This window comes from Dendropsophus ebraccatus, chromosome 9, assembly GCF_027789765.1.
Source record: "Dendropsophus ebraccatus isolate aDenEbr1 chromosome 9, aDenEbr1.pat, whole genome shotgun sequence".
NCBI classification, from domain to species: domain Eukaryota; kingdom Metazoa; phylum Chordata; class Amphibia; order Anura; family Hylidae; genus Dendropsophus; species Dendropsophus ebraccatus.
In genome coordinates this window covers 102683656-102711444 of record NC_091462.1, presented here as the reverse complement: position 1 = coordinate 102711444, position 27789 = coordinate 102683656, and the positions used below count along the sequence as shown (strand labels likewise).

Genomic DNA, 27789 nt, shown 5'->3' with positions numbered 1-27789 from the left:
TTTCGACCCCCTCCCCTTCTGCTGTGGCAGTGGACTGGCTTATCATATTGTCTTACAGAGATCTAAAACCTGAAAATATAATGCTGAATGCAGATTGCAACATCCATATTACTCAAAGATGGGGTCTCTGATTCCAATAAGATTGATGGAATTGATGGGAACATTCTACTGACGGGACGGGAATTGATGGAATTGACGGGAACATTTTACTACATTGCTCTTGAGGAGCCTCTTGGAAAAGACTATAGCACAGCAGTGGACTAGTAGAGCCTGATGATTATGGTTCCCTAGACGGCATCAGAACACTCCCCCTTTTACAATGGCCCCATCAAACAATTGACCACCGAGAAGCACAAATTTCCAACTAGGCTTGATGCTGATCTAAAACATCTGAATAAGAATCTCCTGCGCAAGGATCCTGAGAAGCGTCTGGGTGGGTGCAGGAACACCAGAGAACCTCACCTTTTTTTTTTTTTACCACGAGGTGGGAGGAAGAAGAGTAAAGCTAGAGAGTAAGCCATATGAAATGGTTGTGTAAATTTACCATTTGCAGCAGCCGGAGGACAGAGAAACCCCATCACCCCATGTCAGGATTTAATTACAAAGCTACCTGGACTTTGGCAATGTTATGGTGCGTTTACACAGAGAGATTTATCTAACAGATTTTTGAAGCCAAAGCCAGGAACAGACTATAAACAGGGTGCAGGTCATAAAGGAAAGGCTGAGATTCCCTGTCTTTTCAAGTCCATTCCTGACTTTGGCTTCCAAAATTGGTCAGATAAATCTGCCTGTGTAAACGCACCATTAGTTGAGAGGTGAAATATCTCAGAAATAATTAGATGGGGGCAGGGTTGTTGCCCATGATTAAGGAATGCTGTAATTCCAAGCTTTTTTTAATTGTTTGCACATGCTTTTAAAGGATATGCAATAAAGGTTCTACAATTTTTTACTGCATGGAGCTGTGGACCCCACCTTCTTGCTGAACTTGAGGCAACTGTGTTCTCCAGTTCCTCCACGGACAAAAAAACATGCACCAGTAAGAACTTTCCCTTCTCCCTCTCTTGTCCCATCTGACTTGCCAGTCTCTTGTCTTACAGAGATCTAAACCTGAATCCAAGATGGGGGTCACTGATTCCAATAAAATTGATGGAATGATGGGAACAATCTACTACATTCGTAGCATAGCAGTGGACTGGTGGAGTCTGGGGGTTTTGTAATCCCCCATTTATAATGGTGCAATTAAGCAAATGGCATACAAAGCCATAACCATTGAAAAGCTTAAATTTCCACCTGGGTTTGATGCGGATGTGAAACATCTGATTAAAAAAACTGCTGCGAAAGGATCCCAAAATGCACCTGGGTGTGAGCGAGAACATCAGACAGCATCTATTCTTTACCATCATCGTCTGGGATGAAGAGGAGAGTACAACCACCATATACAGTCAGCTGTGTCTCTTCATCAGTTTCTACACAGCAGAACTGATAGGTGGCCTCCAGTTTCTCCATGGACAGAAAATCGTCCACTAGTAAGTAGGAATTTCCGTCTTTCCTATCTTGTACCATCCCCCTTTTCCTGCGTCACTGGACTGACTTTTTCTCTTGTCATATATAGCGATCTAAACCTAGAGAATATAATTCTGGATGCAGAAGCCATCTATATTTCTGACCTAAGGGCTGACCCAAGATGGGGTCACTTATTACAATAGGATTGATAGAATGATAGGAGCATTCTACTTCATGGCCCGGAGACGCTTCTCAGGAAAGACTATGGCACAGCGGTGGACTGGTGGAGCCTGGGGATTGTGGCATCCCAGATGGCATTACGACGCTCCCCAATAAGCAAATGGCATACAAAGCCATGCCAACTAAGAAGCCCAAATTTCCACCTCGGCTTGATGTTGACATGAAACCTCTGATCAAGAAACTGCTCTGCAAGGATCCTGAGAGGCGCCAGGGTGTGAATGGAAACATCAAAGAGCACCCCTTCTGGGAGGAAGTAGAGGAGAGTTCAGCCACAACTTAAGCCATAGGAAATAGTTCAGCAAAATCACCATCTGCAGTGGCAAGAGGATTATGTCAGGGCTTAATTACATGTCACCAAGCTTGGCATGGTAAGATCCTCATCTGGGGGTAATTCTCATCAAATGTGAATTACAGCTTGGGGGGGCACTATCCTTTTCATTCTTTTCTATCTCCACCAATGACTATGTCTCTGTTTCTCTATAGATGAATGAGATCAGGACTTTCTCAGAATCCATGATAATCTGGTGAGTGGCCCCTATACACACACACCACCAATTATGTCAATGAATTATGTGATATCACACAGCTGGATAGTTCACTATATGTTTCTGACATGTCCTCTAATTTCCTGCAGGATGAGCCCATGCCTACCGACCCATACCATACATTTCTGCTATAGGTTACTTTGGCTAACCTCAGAATATCATGTCTGGTTACCATGTTCATGCCATACTTTGCCACCATATTACTACCCAAGGACCTTGGCATTCTCCAATCCCGGGCTTGCATCTGACATCAAGCAGCCCAAGGATCCTCTACACTCCCAGGAGCAGCCTGTGCTTATTTCCAGTGAATGCACTGGAGCAGCCATTATGTCTGAACCCACCTCAGCAAAAGCCAGGTAAGTACTGCACAGACACACGTACGACAGGTGCAGGTACTCACATATAGTATAGGAAATTAGATTTAGGCCCGGTCCAGGGATTTCATCTGATCGCCATATTTGGGGTCCGGAAGGGATTTTCCCCCTGGCCAATTTCTCAAAGGGTTTTGCCTTCCTCTGCATCAACACAGCCCTAAATAGGTTTAGTTAAACAAAAACAACAAAAATATTCTTAGCTTGAAAAAAAAAAAGTCTTTGATCCAGGGATTTATTCTGATTACCATAGATTAACAACCCACTCCCCCCCAACATGAAAGCTCATGTATCCATAACCACGTCATATTCACCAATAGCCGCTTGGTGTTTCTGGGATTATTGTGTTTTACAGTATATGCTGTATATAGGAGTATGACATATATATAAGTCAGAGATAAAGCCTGCATGTAGTGTGAACAGAGCCTGAAGCTCTTTTCTGTCCCTTGTCGTGAAAGGGGTTCCTGGTGGTAACCTGATCACACTGTATGTTGCTGTAGGAGTGTTAATTTTCCTTACGACACCTCTAAATGGGAAATGTCTATGTAAAGTGTGGAAGTGTTGGGTCCTCCGGAGCAAGAGAATCTGCTAGTAGCTCCTTTCCTTTAGGCCTAATAGAGGATCCTGAATGGGGACCCCCCCCCATAACCTCAGACTACAAAGCAACTATGGCCCAAAGATAATATCACATTTAAAGGTATAATAGAGACAGCGGGACGCTTCTTCACCATACAGTGGTCATTCAACTTACAATGGCCTCAGGTTACAATATTTTCAACATACAATGTTCCTTTCTAGACCATCGTAACTTGAGACCAGACTCAACATGCAATGCTATGGACAGTCTGGATTTGCGGAACATGTGAATAGCTAGATAATCAGTGCATGCAGCGATTGGCTGTCTGGTTTCTCCTCTCTACAGTATAGTGTGATGCTACATGTCCTGTGCTGCTCTTTACCTGCGCCAGGACAAGTTGCTCCTTTGGGCACCAGGTGGGGGTTGGCGTCATTTTATATTTCTGGGACCCTGTGTGATCTGTACAGGACCCTGAAAATGCTCCCGTCCTCTACATAGAAAGTAATAGAAATAATTTACAGCTTCCAGTCGCTCTTTCTGGCTGTTGTAGGTAAGGACTTGCTTTACCCATATTAGTTATCTGCTCAGTTTCCACTAAAACTTTCTCATTTTGTGATATTTTAGGGGTTTTAGAACCAATTACTAGTTTTTCATAGAGCTTTTGGTCTCAAGATACAGTATTTTCAACATACAATGGTCATCCTGGAAGTAATATAGTAACTTGAGGGACCACTTTACGTGCCCTTCTAGAACACCATACACTGCCTCATGACATACATAAAGAGCCTTCTTTGCCTCCTATACACACAGAACCTGGCCTCCCACGCATGGCCGCTTTGAGCCTATACAGACTTGTTTGTGTATGGAATCCTTTCTGAAATCTATCCTTACATTCTGCCATTGCCAATTCCTGTGGAAGTCGGTTCCATAACTCTCCCTCTCCGTTGAAGGGTCAGCCAGTAATATGACAAGGCCTAGCACTCCCCTGCTGCCAACTTCCAACATTATTTACACCGGTAGTGGACATTATTCAGAGTCTTCAGTCTCCAGCAATGTAAAAATAGAGCAGACCCCTGGCATTGTCCATAGGAAATAGGAAATGGTGACAGGATCTCTATACTACCTAATGTCTTCTATTTTGCTGTGACACATTGGTCTCCATTATCCTCCTGGCTTGGACACAGGAAAACCTGTTAATCCCTTGAAGCTGCTGACATTCACCATCTTTTTGAAGGGTTTAGTACCTCCTTTAGTACTTGGTGGACCAGGAAGAGAATCCAGGTATCTGCAGTGATGCAAGAGTTGTATTGATCCCCAGGCAGATGATAGAGTCAGCAGGTCTGTAACTTTCTTTCTGGATCCTGATAAGAGATGTGTCTTCCTCTGTACCTGCAGTATTGTCCACCTCCCAACTTGCCTTTTAGCTCCTCTAGATGAGTGTTTCCCTGCCTGCAGCAGGTGTACCCCTAGGTGCACTATTCTTAGATTGACTTTGGAAATCATAGTATTGTCTAAAAAAATTTATATGCAAAAACTGCAGTAAAGAAAACTTTTTCTGCCACAATCATAGAGACATAACCCTTATGTAATGGGAAGACAAAAAAAAAATCTCTATAAAAAAAAATAGTTCACTAGTACAAAATAATTTAGTTCACATAAACAGATGGAATTAAGGAAGGAAATGTATGTTTTCACAGTAAAAGGCCGGTCCTGTTCTCATCCTTAACCAGGTGAGCCCCAGGATGGGAGACCAATACTCAGTAGCCGCTATGGTGCAGATAGGACAGTAAACTCTGGAATTACACCTTCCAAAATCCAACAACACTCCAATCCCACATGCAGCATTATTGGAAGTAATCTTTAGCCAGCTATAGCGTGGATACTGTAGAATGGTGACATATGTAGACGTACAGATACAGCAACAGACCCAGTATTACATTTCAAGATGTCAGCACAGAGGGTCAGTGGTCGGGGGCTGAAGGTTACTCCGTAACTTCTCCATCAGCAGCAGGGCATTCATGGCAAGGCGACGGCAATTTTCATCTGTATCTGTCTCAGTCACATCTGAAAAGGAGACTTGGGTCAATTCTCTGTCCAGATTTATAGATTTTGGTATGCCTATATTACAGTCACTAATTTGAGGAGAATAACAAGCTCTGTTTCAGGACTGTCCTCCATTCACACAGCCCAAGAAAGAGCCTGCTGCATACAGTTATTATAATCGCATACGATAAACATGGAATATTCCATAATACATAGCCATGTCTCCTTTATACCTCACCTGCCAGCCAGCATTTCATTTCCAGCACCTCTTCGGACATGTCCGTCATGAGTCGCTCCCAGGGAACACTTAGCAGGATGGTGGACACACAGAACAGGAGACCCTGTCTCACAAACCTATAGACAGAACGTGCTCTTAAGTCCCTGACAATAATTATTCACTCACATGTATATATTACATATAGATGATTGACAGGAAACACATCAACCCCACAGAAATACTTATCGTTCTAAAGGGATCTACCCTGTCCATGTGCTGGATTAGGGCCCATGGATGTAATATAGCACAGATCCCCTTAGGACCCCCGTTTATAGGCCACAGTGACCCTTACTGCAGTGGACTATGTATGATGTTATATATGTCCAGTGCAAGAGCACATACCTTATTATCACCATGGTGTGACTACAGTCCACCCAAAGATGGTATATTATGTGTCACTTATACTTACGGGTCAGTATGAAAGCGAAGAACCCACACAAACTCCAGCAATGCTTTTCCCATCTGAGAAGCAACCTAGAAGGAAACAAGAGCGGATGTCCATCTTAACTGTAAGTCTGTCTGTAACTGCACATGGAACACAAAGAGGAGGCAATAAGATATATATATATATATATATATATATATATATATGTCATCTGTCTGTCCATTTCTGTACAGGGGATTGATCTATCGATCAACCTTGGTGGCCTGTGACCAGTGTGTGACGTAAGCCTAAGACTCCAGACCTATACAGCACTCCAGGGGACCAAAAAAGAAAGTGCAGTGTGCTGTGCATGTGATGAAGCAAAGATGAAAATGGATGTACATCAAGACTAGTTTCATTCCTGTTTTAGATTAGAATTATGTTTCTATGTATCCTGTGTACATCTTGGGGGAGATTATAAAACATGGTGTAAAGTGAAACTGGCTCAGTTGCCCCTAGCAACCAATCAGATTCCACCTTTCATTTTCCAAAGGGTCTGTGAGGTATGTAAGGTGGAATCTGATTGGCTGCTAGGGGCAACTGAGCCAGTTTCACTTTACACTATGGTTGATAAATTTCCCCCCTTGTCTTTAAATGTGATGGATCTGTACATTGATGGACTCTCCAACTGTAGTGGGGTGTTATGTAAAACTATCAGCAGGTCAAAAGCATCTAAGCAGCTGGTTACTCCCTATAGTACATGGGACACTGAGGTTGAAGGTAATTTTCTTAGGCTGGGTTCGCACTACGTTTTTGCAATCCGTTTTTTGCAAAAAAAAAACAACAGATAGAAGAAACAGATGCATGTGTGTGCATCCGTTTTTCCATTGACTTCCATTATAAAAAAAAAAAAAAAAAACGGATCAAAATGGATCAGTTTTTTTAAACGTACACGTGGTCGACATCATTTTTGAGTCTGCTAAAAAAAATGGATCCGTTTTGACCCTTTTTTTTTTTTTTTTTTTTTATAAAGTCAATGGAAAAACAGATGAAAATGGATGCACACACATGCATCTGTTTTTTTTCTATCCGTTTTTTTCAAAAAACGGATTGCAAAAACGTAGTGTGACCCCAGCCTTACAGTGATCCTCAGCGCCATTTTCAGGATATTTGTAGTTTATTTTATAAGCTCATAAGGCACATTTTTTCTATTACACTATATAGAAACATACAATGACACACCAAACACTCATCAGTCTACACCTAACCCCTCTCTACAGATATATACATATATACTCTACCGTGGAATTTAAGGCTAGATGCATCAGGATGCCCAGTGTGTGAACTAGTCTTCCAAGAATCAGGCGATCTTCCCCCAGGAGGTCAAATGTCACAACAGGCCTTGATAGAGAGATCATTAAAAATCATTACATTGATATTCCCCCACTGACACTTAGTATATGCCATAAATGTCCGACAGATACAGGTCTGACCTCCACGGCCTGCATATATCTCAAGCACAAAAGACGCTTAGCCCACTTCGCCCTGATTGAGGAGTTATGTAAAATGCCTAATACATTTCCAGTAAGCTATAGAGGGTAGAGGGTGCCTCATTCTCAAGACAGGTGCGAGTGATGGAGATTGGACACACAGCTATCAGACCTTTATGGCGTATCATGTGGTTTTACGGCTGTAAATCTGACCTACATACTGAATTGTAAATCCTCAGCAATCTGCAATACAAGTGGATGGAGATGACACAACTCCATCCACATGTACCAAAGTTCTGCACAGTCATCACGGCATGCTGCAGATCTCCATATTCCGCCGATATCATTATGGGTCTCCAAGGTCAACGACCATATGTACATGGAGGACCTCACTTCTTCCCTGTATGATACCCGAAAAAATTTTTGCGATACCTGGTTTGCTTGGATGTCTTTTAAGGATACTCCGGAGTATGCTGCTCTGGTGCGTGACCCATCACCAGGTTGACTTCTATGCCCTTGGGACCCATGGGATATCGTCGGTGACTCTTTTCCGACCTTGAATGCTCGGGTGGCACACCCTAGACTCAAGCATCTACCGCTTGGGGTTTACATGTTCCCCTTCCCACTCCTTTTTTGTTGGTGTATATGTGTACGTGTTTGTTTGTAAGTCGATCCCCTCCCGCCTTCTCCCCATCCCTTTTGCCCTGTTTTACCCTGTCCCTCCTCTTTTTACCTCCCCCCCGCTATTCCTCTTCTTCTTTACCCTTTTCCTCTCATCTACGCCGGATTTACTTCTTCTGAGAGTAGATTCTTTCTGTGCTAATAAAACGGTCTGAGGGTCGGAGTTGGGCTCGGCCCCCTAGGACCACCGGCCTTGGTTCATTATTTGTGCCTTCCTGTTTTCAGGTTATATTGACCTGCTCATTTCCCATGCTTGACTGCTGTGATTGTGCACTTTAGTATGTCTTTTGATGTCATGCTGGGGTCTGGCAGACGTGTTGCCGTGCCTTTCCCATGTACTCAGTAAATAAAGAGTAAAAAAAATTAAAAAAGATCCCCATATTCAGTTGCAGAAATACTTTGGATTGTCACTTTATCCTTCATGCTTTGTAATGTAAAAGGTGAATCCATTACATGTAATAAATGTGGATTTTGTCACATATTCAAGATATGTTGTGTATCTGGACCAGGCCCTAGGCAGGTAACAAATTTAGCAATTTAGACTAACTTGTCATAGTTCTGTATCAGTGGGAAGAAGAAGTGTCCTGCGGCTGCATGGAACCTGTTCGGTGTGGAGGCCGGGGTGGTGCTTCTCTGACCCTACAATAAGAATAGAGAACACAATGATAGGTTACGCACATATATTTAAACAATGTTATACAACACACATGTATGTCTTATATACAAGATACTTCGAGGTGGTGCACCTTCTATAGAGGGAGACTATGTGACTTCTATACTGTTCCACCATTATAACATAGCCCTCGTCTGTCAGGGAATGAGAGAAGTTGTAGTCACATGATAACCCCCTATAACATTACTGTTGTGGCCGATACCTTGGCAAAGCGCCTGGTTTTGTTTGCAATCCTCTCCTCCACAATTTTCCGCCAGTCAATAGATCCATCACTTTTCATGTCCCCATATGTGCTACTTGGGGACTGGAGATCATGTGTCATCTTGGGGGCCTCAGCTTTTTTGGGGTTCACAGTCTCTGACAGCTCTTGGGCTGCCGCAGCTAAAACCTGATAGAGAAATAGAGGCAAGAATCAACTGTACAAATAGCCTATCATTCTGAACATACAGCTTCTATGCAGACCTGTGTCTCTATGGTAAATGCAAAGAAAACCTGTGAAGTCTGATCATCCAGTCATGTTGCCCGTGTGTACAACTGTAGGATCAGACAACACAGGGTTTGTTTGTAGTCTGTTACCATGGAGACTGACATGCCCGCATATTATCTGTAGACATAAAAGTGGTAGGACACATAATCTAGACTATAGAGATCTTTAAACGAGAATACTCCTTTACATAACACATACATACATCTAATATATCCATCCGCTGTCGTAGGCTGTAGTTCAAGGTGTAGAATTCTCCAGTAAGATACCGAGACACCTGAAAAAGAAAGTACGTAATAGTTTAAGGGGTATTCAGGTGAAAATCTTTTTCTTTCAAATCAACTTGTTTCAGAAAGTTATGCAAATTTGTAAATTACTTCTATTTAAAAATCTCCAGTCTTCCAGTACTTTTCAGCTGCTTTATGTCCTGCAGGAAGTGGTGTTTTCCTTTCAGTCTGACACAGCACTCTCTGCTGCCACCTCTGTCAGAGACAGGAACCATACAGGTTTCCTATGGGGATTTCCCTACTGCTCTGGACAGTTCCTGTCTCAAACAGAGGTTGCAGCAGAGAGCACGGTCATGAATCTTCCCTATAAACAAGTCAGACAGCACAGTCCAATATAACCATGGAAGTTATATAGCTATAAACGGATCTGGTAAAGTCATCAGTGATGGTACCTACCGGTACAGGATCGGTAACAGTGGCAGAAACCATGGCTGCATATCTCAGCTGTGTGAAGTTCTCCACGCCAGGGCGCTCATCAAGGTGTAGGAGGATTTTGACAAGTTCAGTGCTGACCTATTAGAGAAGGGAATATTTATTATTGGCTATGTAACATACATCAATGGCTGGGCTTCTTGTGGGTTTCTTATCCCGTTTTACCTCTTTCGTGGCGGAAGGGTTTGAGCGAATCACGCTGGATAATGAAGTCATGGTCACCTCCAGTTTTTCTACATCATCTGACAGCAACACTAGGGAAACAGGACAGAAATCTTAAGAACGACATCAGATCTTCTGGATTTATATAATGTTTAAGGGCTGCATAAATGAAGAGTTCTGCAACTTCGTATATACTCCGTTTCAGCTTCTGATCATTTTTATAGAATTTTTTGCTGTCAATGAATCAGACGCTCTTCCCATTCACAGACTCTACACGGCTAAAGTCTCATTCACGTCTCTACAGTTAGGGCCAGAAATATTTGGACAGTGACACAATTTTCGCGAGTTGGGCTCTGCATGCCCCCACATTGGATTTGAAATGAAACCTCTAAAACAGAATTCAAGTGCAGATTGTAACGTTTAATTTGAAGGGTTGAACAAAAATATCTGATAGAAAATGTAGGAATTGTGCACATTTCTTTACAAACACTCCACATTTTAGGAGCTCAAAAGTAATTGGACAAATAAACATAACCCAAACAAAATATATATTTTTTCAATATTTTGTTGCGAATCCTTTGGAGGCAATCACTGCCTTAAGTCTTGAACCCACGGACATCACCAAACGCTGGGTTTCCTCCTTAATGCTTTGCCAGGCCTTTACAGCCGCAGCCTTCAGATCTTGCTTGTTTGTGGGTCTTTCCGTCTTAAGTCTGGGTTCACACTATGTATATTTGAGGCTGTATTTGGTCCTCATAGCAACCAAAACCAGGAGTGGATTGAAAACACAGAAAGGCTCTGTCCACACAATGTTGAAATTGAGTGGATGGCCGCCATATAACGGTAAATAACTGCCATTATTTTAATACAACAGCCGTTGTTTTAAGATAACAGCAAATATTTGCCATTAAATGACGGCCATCCACTCAATTACAACATTATGTGAACAGAGCCTTTCTGTGTTTTCAATCCACTCCTTGTTTTGGTTGCTATACAGCCTCAAACATACAGCCTCAAATATACGTAGTGTGAACATAGCCTAAGTCTGGATTTGAGCAAGTGAAATGCATGCTCAATTGGGTTAAGATCTGGTGATTGACTTGGCCATTGCAGAATGTTCCACTTTTCTGCACTCATGAACTCCTGGGTAGCTTTGGCTGTATGCTTGGGGTCATTGTCCATCTGTACTATGAAGCGCCGTCCGATCAACTTTGCAGCATTTGGCTGAATCTGGGCTGAAAGTATATCCCGGTACACTTCAGAATTCATCCGGCTACTCTTGTCTGCTGTTATGTCATCAATAAACACAAGTGACCCAGTGCCATTGAAAGCCATGCATGCCCATGCCATCACGTTGCCTCCACCATGTTTTACAGAGGATGTGGTGTGCCTTGGATCGTGTGCCGTTCCCTTTCTTCTCCAAACTTTTTTCTTCCCATCATTCTGGTACAGGTTGATCTTTGTCTCATCTGTCCATAGAATACTTTTCCAGAACTGAGCTGGCTTCTTGAGGTGTTTTTCAGCAAATTTAACTCTGGACTGTCTATTTTTGGAATTGATGAATGGTTTGCATCTAGATGTGAACCCTTTGTATTTACTTTCATGGAGTCTTCTCTTTACTGTTGACTTAGAGACAGATACACCTACTTCCCTGAGAGTCTTCTGGACTTCAGTTATGTTGTGAACAGGTTCTTCTTCACCAAAGAAAGTATGCGGCGATCATCCACCACTGTTGTCTTCCGTGGACGCCCAGGCCTTTTTGAGTTCCCAAGCTCAGTCCATTCCTTTTTTCTCAGAATGTACCAGACTGTTGATTTTGCTACTCCAAGCATGTCTGCTATCTCTCTGATGGATTTTTTCTTTTTTCTCAGCCTCAGGATGTTCTGCTTCACCTCAATTCAGAGTTCCTTTGACCGCATGTTGTCTGGTCACAGCAACAGCTTCCAAATGCAAAACCACACACCTGGAATCAACCCCTTTTAACTACTTCATTGATTACAGGTTAACGAGGGAGACGCCTTCAGAGTTAATTGCAGCCCTTACAATCCATTGTCCAATTACTTTTGGTCCCTTGAAAAAGAGGAGGCTATGCATTACAGAGCTATTCCTAAACAGAGATTCCTAAACCCTTTCTCCGATTTGGATGTGGAAACACTCATATTGCAGCTGGGAGTGTGCACTTTCAGCCCATATTATTTATATTTATATATATATATATATATATATATATATATATATATATATATATATATATTTCTGAACATGTTTTTGTAAACAGCTAAAATAACAAAACTTGTGTCACTGTCCAAATATTTCTGGCCCTAACTATTTTGGTCGTCTTCTTCATCAATAAAGTCACGCCGGATATGCTGCAACCCGATAGACAGCACTCACTAATAGAGGTATGTCAGGTTCCTGCACAACGTCCAGCAATATACCAGACAAGATAGCGCTGCATGCAGTGTTGTATTGTCTGAGATTTTAGCTGGAATTTAGCTGGAATCGGTGATACTTCTAACAGAAGCTTCAATGAACATATGAACACGGGCCTTATGCTGAAAAGTGGATACATATGTATCTCATCTAGGCAATGCTCTGTGAGCTAGAACTAGACTTGTATCCACTTCTCAGCTAAACTTCCTATATGTTTAGATTAGTTTAAAAAAAATAAAATAAAAAGATCCCAAAGATCACAGCATCCCACCTTCTATGCAATCCCGGATATATGCTGGAACTTTACTTTTCTTCAGCTCGATATCGGCACTCATGTCATATGGTGTCAGGTCATCATCACTGTTTACGGGGTTTAGGGAGACAATATATATAACATTAAATAAAAACTACCCTCCAAAACATTAAGAAGAAGAAAAAAAAAAAAGGAGATTACAGACTAAGGATATCCCTGTGTCCTACATTGAGGACATATTGGACAGATATTCCATTACACCATGATTATTGAGGGTCCGACATCAGTTACCCCCACTGAGCATGGGTATAAAGGTGACACAACAGGTGTTGCACTGCTCCCCATAGTAAGTATTTTCCTGTATATCGGCCCTTAGCCTCCCGACTCTGCAGGGGAACAGCAAAGAAGAGGCCACACTGTACACCAGTGCTGTGTACCTGCGTTCCCTCACCTCTGGGACACCCATGATCAGGCTGATATAGGCTAACCATACACAATCATTGTATGATAGAGGAATAACCCAAACATATACAAATATAATACTGCCGTATACTGCTCAAAGATTCCTTTAAAGGCTTCCTCATAATACTATGGCCATATACTGCTGTACAATAGTGGTGAGTGGTTCAGTTCTGCTCCTAGGTTTGCCATGCTTTGGGGCCCCTTAAAAAGCTGGACTCCTGGGTAACTGCCCTCTCTGCCACCCACTAAAACCTGATGTCACATTATATACAAATAATACTGGAAATATAGCGTATATGTAATACTACTCACCTATCCACTTCTGAGTCCGATCCTGTGCCGGCTTTCGTCTCTCTCTCCGGTTTGTCAGTCTTGGGAGGCTGAATTCTGGACTGAGAGCTGTGACACAAAAATAGATGGAAACGACCATGGGATGATCGGGTTTTACCAACCAACAAGATGGCCGCCATGGCTTTCATTTACCTCTCAGATGGAACCTTTGCACTCTCTGTAGGATTTATAGCACAAATGGCTGGATGTGTCAGCAGGGACTTGAGGTCTTTGATTTCCTCATCTTCTTGATACTACAAGATGAAGATTTTATGTTTCTATAATTAATAGTTTATTGGTTTACCAGATGAATGGTACAATACAGAATTAAACAAAAGTAGTAGATAAAACTAACTCTTCCACTGCTTAAAAAGAGCTCACCCAATCTGTAATGGATATGAGTGCAGCTCCGGGGTATAATACAGGATGTAACTCAGGATCAGTACAGGATAAGCAATGTATGTAAACAGTGACCCCACCAGCAGAATAGTGAGTACAGCTCTGGAGAATAATACAGGATGTAACTCAGGATCAGTACAGGATAAGTAATGTATGTACACAGTGACCCCACCAGCAGAATAGTGACTGCAGCTCTGCAGTATAATACAGAATATAACTCAGGATCAGTATAGATCAGTAATGTAATGTATGTACACAGTGACCCCACCAGCAGAATAATGAGTGCAGCTCTGGAGTATAATACAGCATGTAACTCAGGATCAGTACAGGATAAGTAATGTAATGTATATACACAGTGACCCCACCAGCAGAATAGTGAGTTCAGCTCTGGAGTAGTGGCTTGCACACAGCAACCTAATACGATTAGGGCACAGAAAAAATAGGACCTCCAATTTCCTATCTTTTAGTGCTAAGAACTAAGCCTGTCTTTTTATACTTTTTATTTATCTCAGTAATAAAACTTCATGAGAAATCTTACTTGGAAAGAAAGAGTGGGACTTCCAGGCTCCATAAAGCGGCTCAGACATTCAGCGACCACCATCCCCAAGCATCTGACTGGAGGAAGGGAACTGTCCAGATACAGGCGAGTCCCAGAGGTCAGGGCGAAGAGTAACTCTGTAGTTGGAACAAGGAGGCAAGTTATCACTGAAATATGAAGAACAATCAGGACATGGGAAGTACAGCCATATCTACCATCTCTTACCTTGTTTGCAGCCTTCAGTTTCCTCTTTGTTCAAGAGATTCAAGCAAATAAAAATGGAGCGACTCAGGTGAAGGAGCTGGGGATACGGAGAGTGTTTGACTGCACTGCCAGATGACCACACTTCCAGAAGCTTCTTCAGGACCTGGTCAATACATACATAATAGTATACAGCAGGATGTTACATAGATTCACAGTTCAACCAGATAAATTCATACCTCCCAAACGTCCCGGATTTCGGGGGACAGTCCCGTTTTCGGGGTGCTGTCCCGCGGTCCCGGAACGGCCCCCCATGTCCCGCATTATATGTGGCCCCAGCGAAAAAACAATAAGCCAGTAACTCACCTGTCCTCCGGTCCCAGCAGCTCCTCTCCCGGCAGAGCGCGCACTCCCATCATCCTCCGGGGCGGGCAGCGGGGTACAGAGACACTGACTGTGCCGGAAGTGACCTGCAGCCTCTATCAGGAATCACTTCCGGTACAGTCAGTGACTCTGTACCCCGCTGCCCGCCCCGGAGGATGACGGGAGTGCGCGCTCTGCCGGGAGAGGAGCTGCTGGGACCGGAGGACAGGTGAGTTACTGGGTTATTGTTTTTTTCCGCTGGGGCCACACTAATGGGGGGTATTGGCTACTCTGTGGGGCGCTATATGGGGTATTGGCTACTATGTGGGGGGATTGGCCACTATGTGGGGCACTATATGGGGGATTGGCTACTATGTGGGGCACTATATGGGGGATTGGCTACTATGTGGGGCACTATATGGGGGATTGGCTACTATGTGGGGCACTATATGGGGGCATTGGCTACTATGTGGGGCATATATGGGGGATTGGCTACTATGTGGGCACTATATGGGGGCATTGGCTACTATGTGGGGCATATATGGGGGATTGGCTACTATGTGGGGCATAATATGGGGGCATTGGCTACTATGTGGGGCATATATGGGGGCATTGGCTACTATGTGGGCACTCTATGGGGGATTGGCTACTATGTGGGGCATATATGGGGGCATTGGCTACTATGTGGGCACTATATGGGGGCATTGGCTACTATGTGGGGCATATATGGGGGATTGGCTACTATGTGGGGCATAAATGGGGCATTGGCTACTATGTGGGCACTCTATGGGGGATTGGCTACTATGTGGGGCACTATATGGGGATTGGCTACTATGTGGGGCACTATATGGGGGCAAAGGCTAGTATGTGGGGCACTATATGGGGGCATTGGATACTATGTGGGGGATTGGATTCTATGTGGGGCACTATATGGGGGCATTGGCTACTATGTGGGGCACTATATGGGGGCATTGGATACTATGTGGGGCACTATGTGGGGGATTGGATTCTATGTGGGGCACTATGTGGGGGATTGGACACTATGTGGGGCACTATATGGGGGCATTGGATACTATGTGGGGCACTATAATGGGGGATTGGATACTATATAGGGCATTTTTGGCGGGATTGGATACTGTATAAGGCACTATTCAGTCAGCAGCATGTGGTGACTAGGGGAGTGGCTATGGAGGGTTGCTATGGGGGCGTGGCTATGGAGGGTTGCTATGGGGGCGTGGCTATGGAGGGTCGCTATGAGGGCGTGGCTATGGGGACCACGGCGCACATGTCCCTCTTTGCAAAAGTTGGGAGGTATGTAAATTATATAAATATTTATATAATTTCCCGTACGCTTTCATGGTACATGGCCTTATACATATATCAGAGCTATATACCTGTGTGCACATCACAATCTGCAATGAAAACAATGGGTGAGATTTATCAAACATGGTGTAAAGTGAAACTGTCTCAGTTGTCCCTAGCAACCAATCAGATTCCACCTTTCATTCCTCACAGACGCTTTGGAAAATGAAAGGTGGAATCTGATTGGTTACTAGGGGCAACTGAGCCAGTTTCACTTTACACCATGTTTGATAAATCTCCCTAAGGCTGTGTTCACACGTAACGGATCCGCAACGGGTTTCTCACTGTGAATTCGCAGAGAGACCCGCTGCGGATCTCATCCCTGTACACATATGGGCAGACAAACTCGCAGCAGGATGTATATCCCTGTCCGCAGCCTGTCCCATCAACCCCCCGGCCGCCGGAGCGTATACATCACCTGTTCCCCCCCTCCGACTTGCTTCAGGGCTCCCGGTGTGTTCATGTCCCGCTCGGCCAATCAGTGCGCTGCGGCAGGGCACTGATGGGACGTGCCAGGGACCCCCGAAGCAAGCCGGAGCGGGGACCAGGTGATGTTTACGCTCCAGAAGCTGGGGGGTTAACAGGACGGGCTGCGGACATACTTGCTGCGGGATATACATCCTGCTGCGAGTTTGTCTGCCCATATGTGTACAGGGCAGGGATCCGCAGCTGGTGTTGCTGTGAATTCGCATTACGTGTGAACACAGCCTTAATATCCATACATCACTAGCATCCATCACCCATGTAGTTTTAGACTCCTTTATCTACCATCAGCCTTCTACTTCCCTACAGGAATCACTCAGGTCTTTACCTTAACCAATAATGGCCGGCGACTGCTTTCCAGAGACAAATATCCCAGAATGCTCTGCAACGTCTCTTTCTGAAAAGGAAATAAAGCATTCTAATAAACCCTTGTTCATGTTACTGGACTACCAACGAGGATACGTTCCTAGTATGAGGATTACCTTGAGACCATACTGCAGGAACAGCATCTTCTGAGTGAGAAGGAACTGAGTCTTTTTATTCTTTACAACCAGATCTCCCAGTAACTTAGAGAGAGAGGCTGGCCTGAGGATGACAGGGAAGTATGGACACAAGCTTGGCATATTGCTTTCTCACTTTATGTAGGCATCACTTAGACAATATATACTTATAGGAGAATTATTTTTTTTAGCATGTTACCATTACAATAGACATAACACTTGGGAAAGCTGCCTGTGTCACTAGCGCAGCGGTCGCATCACTGAGCAGAGCAAGCAGTATTTGAGTTATCCTCACTCACCCTAGCACCCTATGCAGATGTAGCACTGCTGACACAGACAGCTTCCCCAAGAGTATTGTTTATTCTACTGCCAACATGTATTAGGAGAGGCTCAGTATCTGCATGCAGCAGTGCTAGAGATACCCAAGGGCCCTATTACACGGGGCGATTATTGTGCGAAAAATGGTTATATAGTTCGAATTTAAACGATAATCTTTCTGTGTAATTGCAGGCAACGATCGAAAAATCGTTTGTGTGTCGTTGATTGTTGATTTAGATCTGAACCTAAAATTATCGTTAATTGTTCGCTGTAATTCCACATTCGTTCGCTAAAGTTTCGTGTTTTTACTAATCGTTCAGTGTAATTGCACATTGTTCATTGTTTTGCTGGGATCATAGTAGCGATCGCAATAACGATCATAGTAATGTTCGTAACTAACGACTATCGTTCTGTGTAATATGATGAACGATTTCAGGTTAACGATAAACAATCTCGTTTGCAATCGGTTGTCGTTAGTCGTTAGAAATCGATCCGTGTAATAGGACCCTATAGGGCCCTGCAGCTCCCGATTCAGCCATTGGCAGCAGCAGTAGTGCAGTGTCTCCTCTTACTGCTGCCACTATGTAAAAAAAATAAATGAATACACCACAAAATTTTATAACATTAAAGAAAAGTAAAATATAGTAAAAAATAAAAAAATCTTTTTACTGAAATAACCCTTTAAGGGTCCTTCACAGTGGATGATTATCACATTAACTGGTCAATTACTACCCCAGCTAATAAACAAGCATTCTCACATAGGTCCGCTGATCGCAGGGATCCTGTGGCTGTGAAAATCATATGCCCAGGTTGCCTGTATAAGAGGGTGGGTCCTTGGGACTGCACACATTAAGGAAGACCCCTGCTTTTAGTAACACTTCTGTCAGTATAGGGGTCTTTGAATGCAGCCATTCATACAAGATGTTGGCTTTAGTCACACTGGCCCTCTTACGGGTGATTACAATGCATTTTTAGAAACACTGGCTTCTGTATGAAATCCATCAGAAGGTGCACCAAAGAGGACCTAAAAAAAAAAAAAAATCTTCCAAATATTTTGACGAACACGAAAGGCCAAGAGACGTCCCACTTACCCATCAGCCGTCTGAACAAGCCCAATGACAACCGGCTCCATCCACCTGTCAGGAACAGCCGCAATCAGCCGCCAACAGATCCTCTGCCAGATGCAGTCTGACTGGACCAGAGTGGTCAGGCGAGGGACCAGCACAGAAAACAGCTCCCCTATACATAGATATGATACACCTTAGACTCTATTCCCATCTGCATAACCCATCCATCTGTCATATTTGACTGGAAGAATAACAGCATTCAGTGCTATTCTTCCTACTAAAATGTTAAATGCCACACCTGACAGAACGCGAATGACCATTGTCAATATGGTCTATCCCATGTGGGAATAGAGTATGTGGTGTGAACTCAGCTTTAAAGGGACTGGTGCCAGAAAGTGCCAGAGATTTGTAATTTACTTCTATTAAAAAATCTCCAGTCTTCCAGTACTTATCAGCTGCTGTATGACCTGCAGGAAGTGGTGTATTCTTTCCAGTCTGACACCGTGCTCTCTGCTGCCACCCCTGTCCATGTCAGGAACTGTCCAGAGCAGCAGCAAATCCTCATAGAAAACCTCTCCTGCTCTTCAGACTGGAAAGAATACACCACTTCCTGCAGGACATACAGGAGCTGATAAGTATTGGAAGACTTGAGATGTTTTAATAGAAGTAAATTACAACTCTATATAACTTTCTGGTACCAGTTAACTTAAAGAGAAAAAAAATTCCTTTACGGGGTTAGAAAACTACTTTGTCAAGAACCAGGACACTCACTTTGACGTCCCTGCATACAGACTTTTCCCAGGAGCTGTGACACAAAAGAAATGGAGCAACCTTTCCCATCTAAGGAAGAAGAAAACCATTGGTAAAGTATGAGCAGACAATGCAATTTCTCATTTCTGACCCCAATGTGCCATACAGTTGTCACCATCAGTCTATATAGTGTTCCATCTACTCTAAAATTATGGGGTGGACCAAACAATCAGTGCAAAGTATAGCTGTCTCTGATGTCCACAACAACCAATCAGATGTCAGCTCTTATTTCTCAGAGTCTGTCCCCAAAACAAAAGCAGCAGACCAATTGGCTGCACAGGGGGGGGTGCTCCACTCTTGCACTAGTTTTGGTCCCTCTCTCCATACATCCACAGACATGTATTTGCACTTGGTCTCCACGTACCTCTTAAAGACATAGAAACCATCTGTAGTACACGTATTATGGTGTTCCCCACGCGGGGGTAATAGTTTTTAGGGAAGAAAACTTCTTTATTGTGTTTTTGGAGACAATTTGCCACGTGATCGGGCAGACTGCAGATCTTGGTCAGGATGGCTTCATGTAATATCGGAGTTGGCGTCCCCTCCAGCTGCTGCTGGCAAACTTCCCAGATGACATCGACCAGAGCTCCTCTCTGCAGGAACTTCTCCAGGACAAGAACGCAGCGATCAAGGCGGATACAGGGTCTGTAATAAGAGGAAGGCGGGTTATAGCCATGCAATGCACATGACCTGCTGTGTGATGAACACTGACCAAAGCCTAAGGGGTTATTCCCATCTCAGCATTTTATCCCCAAACCACAGAATAGGAAATCACAGGCCGATCAGAGGGGGCCCAACTACTGGGACCCTCGCCAATTCATAGAATAGAGGTAAAATGTCCCCCAGATTGAGGGAGAACTGGACGGCGCCACCATGATCTATGCCTCACTGTTCATGACAGCCCGCAACGATTGTGCTGCCGCCCGTCATTAACCCCCTCAATGTTGTCAAATGGGGCATTTAACTGCATTCCTGTCCTGTCGGTTAGGGACCCCCTGCAGTTCCAATCATTTTACCCTGAGCACTCACTTATTTCCATGCAGTCAGCTTGGCGATCTTCACATTAAATCTGCCACAGGTAAAAAAATCATTACAGGCAGGGGGTTGGGGGAAAATAAAAAAGACAATGGGGGAGATTTATCAAAGGGTGTAAAATTTAGACTGGTGCAAACTACCCACAGCAACCAATCACAGCTCAGCTTTAGGCAGAGCTGAAAGGAAAGAGGAGCTGTGATTGGTTGCTGTGGGCAGTTTGCACCAGTCTAAATTTTACACCCTTTGATAAATTTCCCTCAATATGCTTACCGCTCCCGGAGCCCACACTGCGCTGCATTACGAGCTCCCAGACCCCACCAGCTGTCATGTTCTACCGGGTATGTCACAAACCAACGTCACAGGTGGGTGGGATTTAGCCTGCTCAGCCAATCAGTGACTGCAGCGGGGCATCAGTTAGCTGGGTCGTGACCTAGCCAGCGGAGAGCTCGGAAGACAGCCGGCAGGGTCCAGGAGCGGGACGCGGCTCTACGCATTTTGATCGGACTGGATATGGGTGTTCACATCTGTACTGATCGGGAGAACGAGCCGGGAGAGGACACTTTCAGACCCAGACCGATCAAAATTTTTGACATATCTCTATGACATGTCAAAATTTTTCTATGACGACAGTGACATTTTAAGGAGTTAAAGGGGTAGTGCGGCAATAAGCCGCGGGCACAGACCGGACGGCGGTATCGGTGTCACAAGGCTTCGGGAGTGCGGTGGAGTAATGGTAGACCATATCAGCACATTTACAAGTGTTTTTATTATTTTAGTTAGTGCCGCACAACCCCTTTAAGTCAGTGATGGTGACCGTCCATTTTACCTTTATGCAAATAAATATGGCTTCTGTGTATACTCACCCTGTTCTCACCAAGCTGTCCATCAGGACTAGAAATGCCTGGTCTGCCGGACCATCTAAGAAAAAACGGTCCCATAGGTCCATACGGTCAGATGTCAAAAAGTCGTACCACTGAGGTCCCATTTGGGCCACCAAAAACCTCAGGAAAGGGGTGTAATGTGTCCTGTTGAATTCGGCAATCTCCTGTGTCAGGGCCGGGTCCCCTCCTCCTCCCAGGTACCGTGTGGCATCAGACAGCACCTCCACCAGTCTCTCTCCATCGCGGACCTTAGATAACTCACTGATGATATCCTGGATCCCACAACGCACGGACACAACGTTCTCATCCATTTACTAAGAGGCCGTAACCCTACAAAAAGGAACAACAATCTGATTAATGTGCAGCCTTACAAGAAATGATGGGCAAGAACAGATCTATGGTTACACAGTACAAAGAAAGTCTATATGGTCTGACCCTGCGGTCATCAACAAATCAGGCACAGAATTGGGGGGGGGGGGGTCACACTATAAAGGGTTTGTTTGTAGTCTGTAACCATGGAGACACATAAGCCTGCATAGGAGCGGAAGATGATTAAATTGATTGTATCGTAATGCAGCTGTATTTAAAGGGGTACTCCGGGCAAAATTTATTTTTAATATGTTATTACATAAGAAAAGTTATACAAATCCCGAATATACACTAATTATGGGAAATGCACATATGGTGCTATTTTCCCCTTAATTTAGTAGATCAGGCAGGCTCACTTCCTCGTGACGTCATGTCTCAAGTGCCGGGTCCAGCGGGGGGGCATGTATGCATCTATATAGATGTATCAGTGCCTTTTCCCTCTCTGTGCTGGCTGACACTCACCCCGCTGTAGAGGCCCCTCCCCCATACTAGCTCTAAGCCCACCCAGCCGCCCCGTCCTGTCCAGGAGCGCTCACCCACCGCTCACTCCCGGCGGGGTGAGCACTCCTGTACCTCCCCATCTACCAGCCCGGTCCCTTGCAATAGCGCTCACCCGTCATTTGCTCCCGGCGGGGTGAGCGGTCGCGCTTCTGGGAGCGTTCTTGCACCTTCTCTATATTCATCAACCATTCCCCTTTTAGATACCCACAGTGCAGGAGCAGGACCGGGCGTCGGGATGAGCGCTGAGGCGAAGCAAGGACAGCCTCTGTGCCCCACTGTGCCTCAGCGCTCACCCTGACTACCGGTCCTGCTCCTGCGCTGTGGGTATCTAAAAGGGGATGGGTTGATGCATATGGAGAAGGTGCAGGAACGCTCCCAGAGCTAGTTGGGGGGAGGGGCCTCTACAGCAGGGTGAGTGTCAGCCAGCACAGAGAGGGAGAAGGCACTGATACATCTATATAGATGCATACATGCACCCCCTGCTGGACCCGGCACTTGAGACATGACATCACTTTTTTAGAGGAAGTGAGCCTGCCTGATCTACTAAATTAAGGGAAAATAGCACCATATCTGCATTTCCCATAATTAGTGTATATTCAGGATTTGTATAACTTTTCTTATTTAATAACATATTAAAAATAAATTTAAGCTGGAATACCCCTTAAGGGTACAAACCCACTTGCCGGATCTGCAGCAAGTCCCCTCGCTGCGTTTTTGCAGCGCGACTGGCTGCAGATCCCAGCTCTATACTTTCAATAGCAGAGAAACTCGCAGCATCCCTGCTGCCCCGATCATATCCTCAGCAGCACTGATCGCCCCCCGCAGCCCCCGGCCGCACGATCGCCCCACCCCCCAACCGCGATCGTGCGGCCGGGGGCTGCGGGGGGCGATCAGCGCTGCTGAGGATATGATCGGGGCAGCAGGGGGGCGGCCAGGCTATACATTACCGGGTCCCCGCTCCTGCCCCGAAGCAAGCAGGAGCGGGGACCCGGTAATAGGGCTGGGCGATAATGGCCTAAATGAATATCGCGATTTATCGTACATGTAGCCGCGGTAACGATAAATTGAACGATAATTATGACACGCCCCTTTTAAAAGCCACACCCCTTTTGAAAACCCCATTTTCCGATGGTAATACAAACGTGGATTTATTCCATATAACTAAGCAAACTTCACAAGTAGTACACAACGTTTTGGCGTCTCCTACACCATTTTCAAGTGCCACTTGAAAATGGCGTAGGAGACGGCGAAACATCGTATATTACTTGTAAAGTTTGCTGCACATTGTTATATGTAATAAATTCACGTTTGTATTACCATCAGAGTGTATCTATATCATCTATCTCCTATCTATCTATCTATCTCCTATCTACGTATATCATCTATCTATCTATCTCCTATCTATCTGTCTATACATACACACACACACATATATGTGTGTGTGTGGTGTGTGGTGGGTGGTGGGTGTGTGTGTGTGTGTGCGTGTATGTATAGACAGATAGATAGGAGATAGATAGATAGATAGATAGATAGATAGATAGATAGATAGATAGATGATATAGATAGGAGATAGATAGATAGATGATATAGATAGGAGATAGATAGATAGGATATAGATAGATAGGAGATAGATAGATAGATGATATAGATAGGAGATAGATAGATATAGATAGATAGATGATATAGATAGGAGATAGATAGATAGATGATATAGATAGGAGATAGATAGATAGATAGATAGATGATATAGATAGGAGATAGATAGATAGATAGATGATATAGATAGGAGATAGATGATATAGATAGATAGGAGATAGATAGATAGGAGATAGATAGATAGATAGATAGATGATATAGATACATAGATAGGAGATAGATAGATAGATAGATAGGAGATAGATAGATAGATAGGAGATAGATAGATAGATAGATAGATAGATAGATAGATATAGGAGATAGATAGATATAGGAGATAGATAGATAGACAGATAATAGATAGATATTGAAGAGGAGATGTTAACCCATTCTCTGTTGCTGGCACTCCCATTATCATTACTGTGAATGCACTAAATTGTGATAGATAGATAGATAGATAGATAGATAATAGTAGATAGATAGATAGATAGATGATTGATTGACAGATAGGAGATAGATAGGAGATAGATAGGAGATAGATAGGAGATAGATAGGAGATAGATAGGAGATAGATAGGAGATAGATAGGAGATAGATAGGAGATAGATAGGAGATAGATAGGAGATAGATAGGAGATAGATAGGAGATAGATAGGAGATAGATAGGAGATAGATAGGAGATAGATAGGAGATAGATAGGAGATAGATCGTGATAGATAGATAGATAGGAGATAGATAGATAGGAGATAGATACATGATAGATAGATAGATAGATAGATAGATAGGAGATAGATAGATAGATAGATAGGAGATAGATAGATAGATAGGAGATAGATAGATAGATAGATAGATAGATAGATATCTATCTATATCATCTATCTATATCATATCATCTATCTATCTTCTATCTATCCATCCATCCATCCCCAGTCACTCAGTGGCTGCAGGGGGTCAGGTATAGGTCGGCACCTCCATGTTCCCCCGGGCACCGCTCTCTCTCTCCCGCACAGGAATTCTCGGCCCCTGTCACGCAGTGATGTAGCACATATATCTGTGTTCCGGACTGAGCGTCATACATGGCCGCTTCCAGCACTGACAAAACATAACGGGGCTCCGAGAATTCCTGTGCGGGACAGAGTGCGGTGGCCAGTGGAGCATGGAGGTGCCGACCGATACCTGACCCCAACTGTATGTGCGGGGGAGGGGGGGCAGGGCTCACCGTGCAGCTTCCAGAGAAGCTAGAAGTGAGCCCCCGGCAGCAGCAGCGCTGCGCACACACTGGAGGGGACGCTGCCGTCTGTGTGCAGCCTGTCACATCTCCAGCCATCCTCTTCAGCCCCAGCAGCAGGATCTTCCATCCCTTCCCCTGCAGCAGTATATGTGCGTCCTGGCTCGGGAGGTAAATCGGATCATCAGCTGTCCAGCCTTCACCTCTTCACGCGGGACCCCTCTCTCTCCCTGCACCAGAGCACGCGGCCGCCGGGTGGGGGGGGAAATACCGCAGATACCGTCCTGGCAGAGTTGAGGTCGGTTAACCGACGCCAGTGACGGTATCGGTATTTTTGCGGTATACCGCCCAGCCCTACCCGGTAATATATAATCTCCTGCGGCTGGGCGGTTAATGGGGAGGGCTGCAGACAAAATCGCGGCAGGGATGTACATCCCTGCTGCGAGTTTCTCTGCTATTGAAAGTATAGAGCCGGGATCCGCAGCGAGGGGACTCGCTGCAGATCCAGCAAGTGGGTTTGTACCCTCAAAGTGACTGTACCACCAGGCCCAGGCTGAAGCACTGGAGGCGGCCGACCCATCCTTAGTGGAAAGAAACCCCAGCCCCTCCATGACGTGACTCCATTAGAATCAATGGAACCCTATTATGGAGGGGCTGGGGTTTCTTCCCACTAAGGGTTGGTCGGCCGCCTCCAGTGCTTCAGCCTGGGCCTGGTGGTACAGTCACTTTAAGAATTGGACATATGCGTAACTTACACATGAGGTCTAAAATGTATGTATACATATACACATATGTCAGTTACCTTGCAACACCAGGTGCTTGCACTATATATATATATATATATATATATATATATATATATATATATATATATATATATATATATGACCCTCCTACACAATGGAACTACAAATCCCAGAACAGACTCACAAATGCACAACAAGTGCTGACCCCTGACCCTTTCACCAAAGCTCCATACACATAAGAGGATGACACCTACCATACCATAGTGATAAGAGGATGACACCTACCATACCATAGTGATAAGAGGATGCCGTTTCATATATTACCTTCTCTGTTCCAAAATGACAGTCGGACGCAGTTTTTGCGACACTGGCGCTTATCAGTCATCCAGCAAGGATGTAAACTCTGAGCGCAGCCACCTTGCTCTTCTCACCGGAAGTTATACGCCGCCATCTTTGTACACCCACCGCTAAACATACTACAGTGCTGATTAATGCCGGCCCCGGTCACGTGGCCCCGCAGTGGTGCTCTTGCACCCTCTAGTGGCCGCTTTGCATCAATGCAACATTAAAACAGCAGTAATCCTATTGCCACAGCGCCCCCTCCTCACGTGGTTCTCCGTTTATTTATGTGTATGCAGTTGCACTCAGCATGCACTTGAACTCACCGGCTGTCAGGGCATGCTTAGAGTTGTAGTTTCAGCTGGAGAGGCACAAAAAGGAAATGCAAAAAGTGTGGCTTCATATAGGACTCCTACTACTCAGTCAGGGCATGTAGAAAGCTGTATCCAGACATACTGTGACAAACAGTGACTTTTTTTTAATGCTTTCCAAGGCTCTATATTACCTTCTCTGTCAGGTCCTATTCCTACAGAGGGGGCCTAAAACTATGAAAGGTGCGCCTACTACTATATGGGGTCTGCAGAGAATCGCCTCAAATCATATAGGGGCTGCACAGAGGGGCCTAATGCTATATGAGGGCACAGAGGTCTCCTAATACTATATGAGGGCACAGAGGTTGCCTAATACTATATGAGGGCACAAAGGGGGCTATCTACTATATGGGGGGGCTGCACAGCAGGGCCCAATACTATATGGTGGTTGCATAGAAGGTGCCTAATACTATATGCAGGCTGCACAGAGGGGGTGTATTGCTATATATGAGAGGCAGAGACGTTGGCCTTATACTGTAGAAGAGAACAGATGGGACCTAATACTATCTAGGGGCACAGAGGAAACCTAACATGATAGGGGGAGCACCTAACTGCTGTATGAGGGCAGGCACAACTCTCTACTCTGTGTGAGCACAGACGGTGCCTAAATACTGTATGGGGCTGAAAGCAAATCCCGGCACTCACGAGTTAAAGTATGCTTTTTTTTATTTAAGTAGATAAAGCAGGTACATAAGAGGACGCGTTTCGGCCTATGGCCTTCATCAGCTGACACAAAGGTGATCCTAATGCCATATGGGGCCATAGAGGGTCGTAATACGTTAGGGAAAGAGAGACCTAATGCTATATCAGGGCACAGATGGGATGTTTGTATAAAAGTGAGGACAATGGCCTCTAAATTACATTATTATATTTCCTCCTTTCAGGATCGTCAGTCATCCCTGTTGTTACCATTTCTTGGTATCATATATCCTCATGATGAATTTCTCATGACCTCTGTTAGATTTTTTACTGTATTCCTATGATCTCCCAGCACCTCAGGATTGGTCGCTCATCTCACATCTCGCTCATCTCTTCCTT

The 27789-nt window shown here is 44.5% G+C and overlaps 1 protein-coding gene across 3 annotated transcripts; it reads right to left on the bottom strand.

Annotated features, from left to right (window-relative positions):
- Positions 1–756: 756 nt before the first annotated feature.
- On the bottom strand, positions 757–26472 carry TELO2 (telomere maintenance 2). Of its 3 annotated transcripts, none has more exons than XM_069984139.1 (21): positions 26327–26472; positions 21547–21894; positions 20013–20293; positions 19610–19678; positions 18863–19010; positions 17436–17538; positions 17282–17350; positions 14770–14911; positions 14545–14681; positions 13761–13861; positions 13590–13676; positions 12834–12922; positions 10133–10221; positions 9932–10048; positions 9454–9525; positions 8967–9152; positions 8639–8730; positions 7222–7321; positions 5966–6030; positions 5518–5633; positions 757–5300 (listed from the first exon to the last, which is right to left on the bottom strand). In XM_069984139.1, the coding sequence occupies exons 2-21, from the start codon at positions 21873–21875 to the stop codon at positions 5185–5187; spliced, it is 2508 nt and encodes an 835-aa protein (XP_069840240.1). In that variant the 5' UTR covers positions 21876–21894; positions 26327–26472; the 3' UTR covers positions 757–5184. The 3 variants fall into 3 exon arrangements, with proteins under 3 accessions (XP_069840240.1, XP_069840239.1, XP_069840241.1); XM_069984138.1 differs by having other exon boundaries at positions 26366–26472; XM_069984140.1 differs by lacking the exon at positions 26327–26472 and adding an exon at positions 26296–26315.
- Positions 26473–27789: the final 1317 nt, after the last annotated feature.

Coding starts and splice junctions, on each gene's coding strand:
- TELO2 (XM_069984139.1), bottom strand. CDS start 21,875: ATGGATGAGAACGTTGTGTCCGTGCGTTGTGGGATCCAGGATATCATC. Junction 7,322..8,638: donor CTGATACAGAACTATGACAA/GTTAGTCTAAAT, acceptor CTCTCTATCAAG/GCCTGTTGTGACATTTGACC. Junction 6,031..7,221: donor ATCTAGCCTTAAATTCCACG/GTAGAGTATATA, acceptor GTTTCCTTCTAG/GTTGCTTCTCAGATGGGAAA.